The sequence below is a fragment of the Lissotriton vulgaris genome, chromosome 6 (assembly GCF_964263255.1).
Source record: "Lissotriton vulgaris chromosome 6, aLisVul1.2, whole genome shotgun sequence".
Taxonomy (NCBI): domain Eukaryota; kingdom Metazoa; phylum Chordata; class Amphibia; order Caudata; family Salamandridae; genus Lissotriton; species Lissotriton vulgaris.
In genome coordinates, this window is record NC_141694.1 from 1,881,897,363 (window position 1) to 1,881,899,877 (window position 2,515).

At 41.3% G+C, this 2,515-nt stretch overlaps 1 protein-coding gene across 1 annotated transcript; it reads left to right on the forward strand.

Annotated features, from left to right (window-relative positions):
- The first annotated feature begins 496 nt into the window (after positions 1-496).
- On the forward strand, positions 497-1,429 carry LOC147709757 (olfactory receptor 2D3-like). Its single transcript, XM_086926101.1, has one exon. It carries the CDS (start codon positions 497-499, stop codon positions 1,427-1,429), a length of 933 nt encoding a protein of 310 aa, XP_086782227.1.
- Positions 1,430-2,515: the final 1,086 nt, after the last annotated feature.

Here is a 2,515-nt window from a genome sequence, read left to right on the forward strand (position 1 = left end):
TAATATGATATAAGGAATAAAGAATCTACCCTCTAATATAGGCCTTCAGGCCTGAAAGTGATGAAAGGGCATGTTATTATGCCAAAGTCAGTAGGCTAACCCTAAGAATAGGCCGAAAATCAGGGATCTATCCACTATACTAAGATGGTAGTAGAGTAAAGTCAACCTCACTCGGAAAATAGGACAAAATATCCGGTCACTACAGGTGGGCAGTCAAACTTTGCCATTCTGCTTAACACTTTCTTTCTGATAAATAAACATACTTTCTCATAAGCAGGCACTTGGTATAAGCATTAAACAATGCACTAAACTTATCAAGAATGAACATAATTACGATGCCTAATTGCTGAATGTTCTTGCACATAGTCTGGCATGTAGACTGCCTTGCTCTATGAGGTGGTATTATTTATTTTCTGCAGTAGCCTCCTATATTTATGTCAAATGTCGTTATTATGTTTCTTTTATATATTTTTGCAGACAATGTCATTGGAGCTGAATGGCGACGAGGAACAGCAGCTCGATAACTGAGTTCCTGCTGCTAGGGCTTTCTGAGGATCCAAGTGTGGAGGTTGTTCTCTTTGTGTTATTCTTAGTGATATACATGGTCACTATTATGGGAAACCTTTTCCTGATCACAGTCTGTGTCCGTGATCCACGCCTCCATACTCCTATGTACTTCTTCCTGGCTAACCTCTCTTTCATTGACATCTGCTACTCATCAGTGATTGTCCCTAACCTGTTGAACCAGCTCATTGTTTCAAAGAATATGAGCTTCTCCAGATGTGCCATTCAAATGTACACATACCTGCTTCTTGGATGCACAGAATCCATGGTCCTCGCAATCATGGCATATGACCGCTACATTGCCATCTCGCTCCCCTTGCGTTATACAACCATAATAAATTCATCTGTTTGTGTAATATTGATGGGTGTTTGCTGGCTTAGTGGCAGTGTGATGGCACTTCTAACTATGGTGTTTGCCTTTCAGTTGCCCTTATGTGGCAACAATGTTATTGACCATTTCTTTTGTGAAGTTGTGACATTCCTAAATATGGCGTGTGGAGACACCTTTATTGCACAGACAATGTTTTTTGTTGTTGGAACATTTGTGCTGCTGATCCCAAGTCTCTTTATTCTTATATCCTACATACGTATTGTCATCACCATAATGGAAATGCGCTCCTCTGAAGGCAGATACAAAGCCTTTTCTACTTGCACCTCACACCTCATTGTTGTCACTATTTTGTCTGGAACAACTATCTACATGTACATGAAACCAGTGTCTAAAGACTTTGACAGTCAGGAAAAAATAGTGTCTGTCTTTTACACCATGATGCCCTCAATGATAAACCCAATGATCTACAGTCTCAGAAACAAGGATGTTAAAATGGCACTGCATAGAGTTATTTGGACAAATATTCACCGATAAATATTTCAAAACTTATTAATGCTTGGTGTACAGATTAAACACAATAAAGCACGCCTTATTTTCTTATTCCCTGTAATTAACTTCCTACCTGAAACCCTTCCAATGTAAAGGTAACAGTTTTTGGTTTCAGCCGGCTCAGTGATGTGCCAACATTCACCATCAGATGTCGGATTCCTACCCACATATTTTGTCACCACACGACTAAAAGTGTGTATTAAGCTCCAGTAAAGATGCCAATGTCCTGCCTGCCACAAAGGTCACTCTAGGAGTCATTGTAGGTAGAGGAGGTGACATTAGGGTGACACTTTGTTTTTGTATTTGTATTTTGTATTTGTAAAGCGCAACTATCTCTCCGGAAGGAGCATCCTGGCGCTGGTTTGATAGTATGCAATCAGTTATATAAGCAGAATTAGATGGCGGCCATGACGTATTCGTCTGGGAGATTGAAAATCCAGGTTTTTAGTTGCTTCCTAAACTGGGTTTCTTGGGTCTGGGACCTGAGATTTTTGGGCATGGAGTTCCAGGCTCTAGGGGACAGATAAGTCAGGGTTTTACCACCTTTGGTTTTGAGGTTGAATTTAGCTAGTTTTATCAGATTGTCATTAGAGGATCGTAGCGTCCTGGAAGGGTTGTAGTGTGGGTAACGCCTGGTAAGATACTTACGGCCTGTGCAATTGAATGCCCGAAATGCGATGATTAGAATCTTAAAAAGTATCCTTTTATGCTGAGGCAGCCAATGAAGAGTTTTCAAGGCAGCTGATACTGAGGATTTCCTGGGTAGTTTTAGTACTAATCTGGCTGCTGAGTGTTGTACACTTTGAAGTTTTTTCAGTGTAGATTTTTTCACTCCTGCCATCAGACCATTGCAATAGTCTAGGCGGGCGAGGATTAGAGCCACTGCTACCGCCTTTCTTGAGTCAGTGGGCAAGAAGTCAAAGAACTTTTTAAGAGATTTTATGATACCAAAGCAGCATCTGCCACATTCCTGACATGTTGGTCAAAGGATAACTCAGTGTCGAACAAGACTCCAAGATTTCTTGCTGTCGCTACGGTCTGGGGGGGAGCGGTGGAGTCCTCTGGCCACCA

Bases quoted from the DNA above. Each gene is read 5' to 3' on its own strand.
- LOC147709757 (XM_086926101.1), top strand. From the start codon at position 497: ATGGCGACGAGGAACAGCAGCTCGATAACTGAGTTCCTGCTGCTAGGG.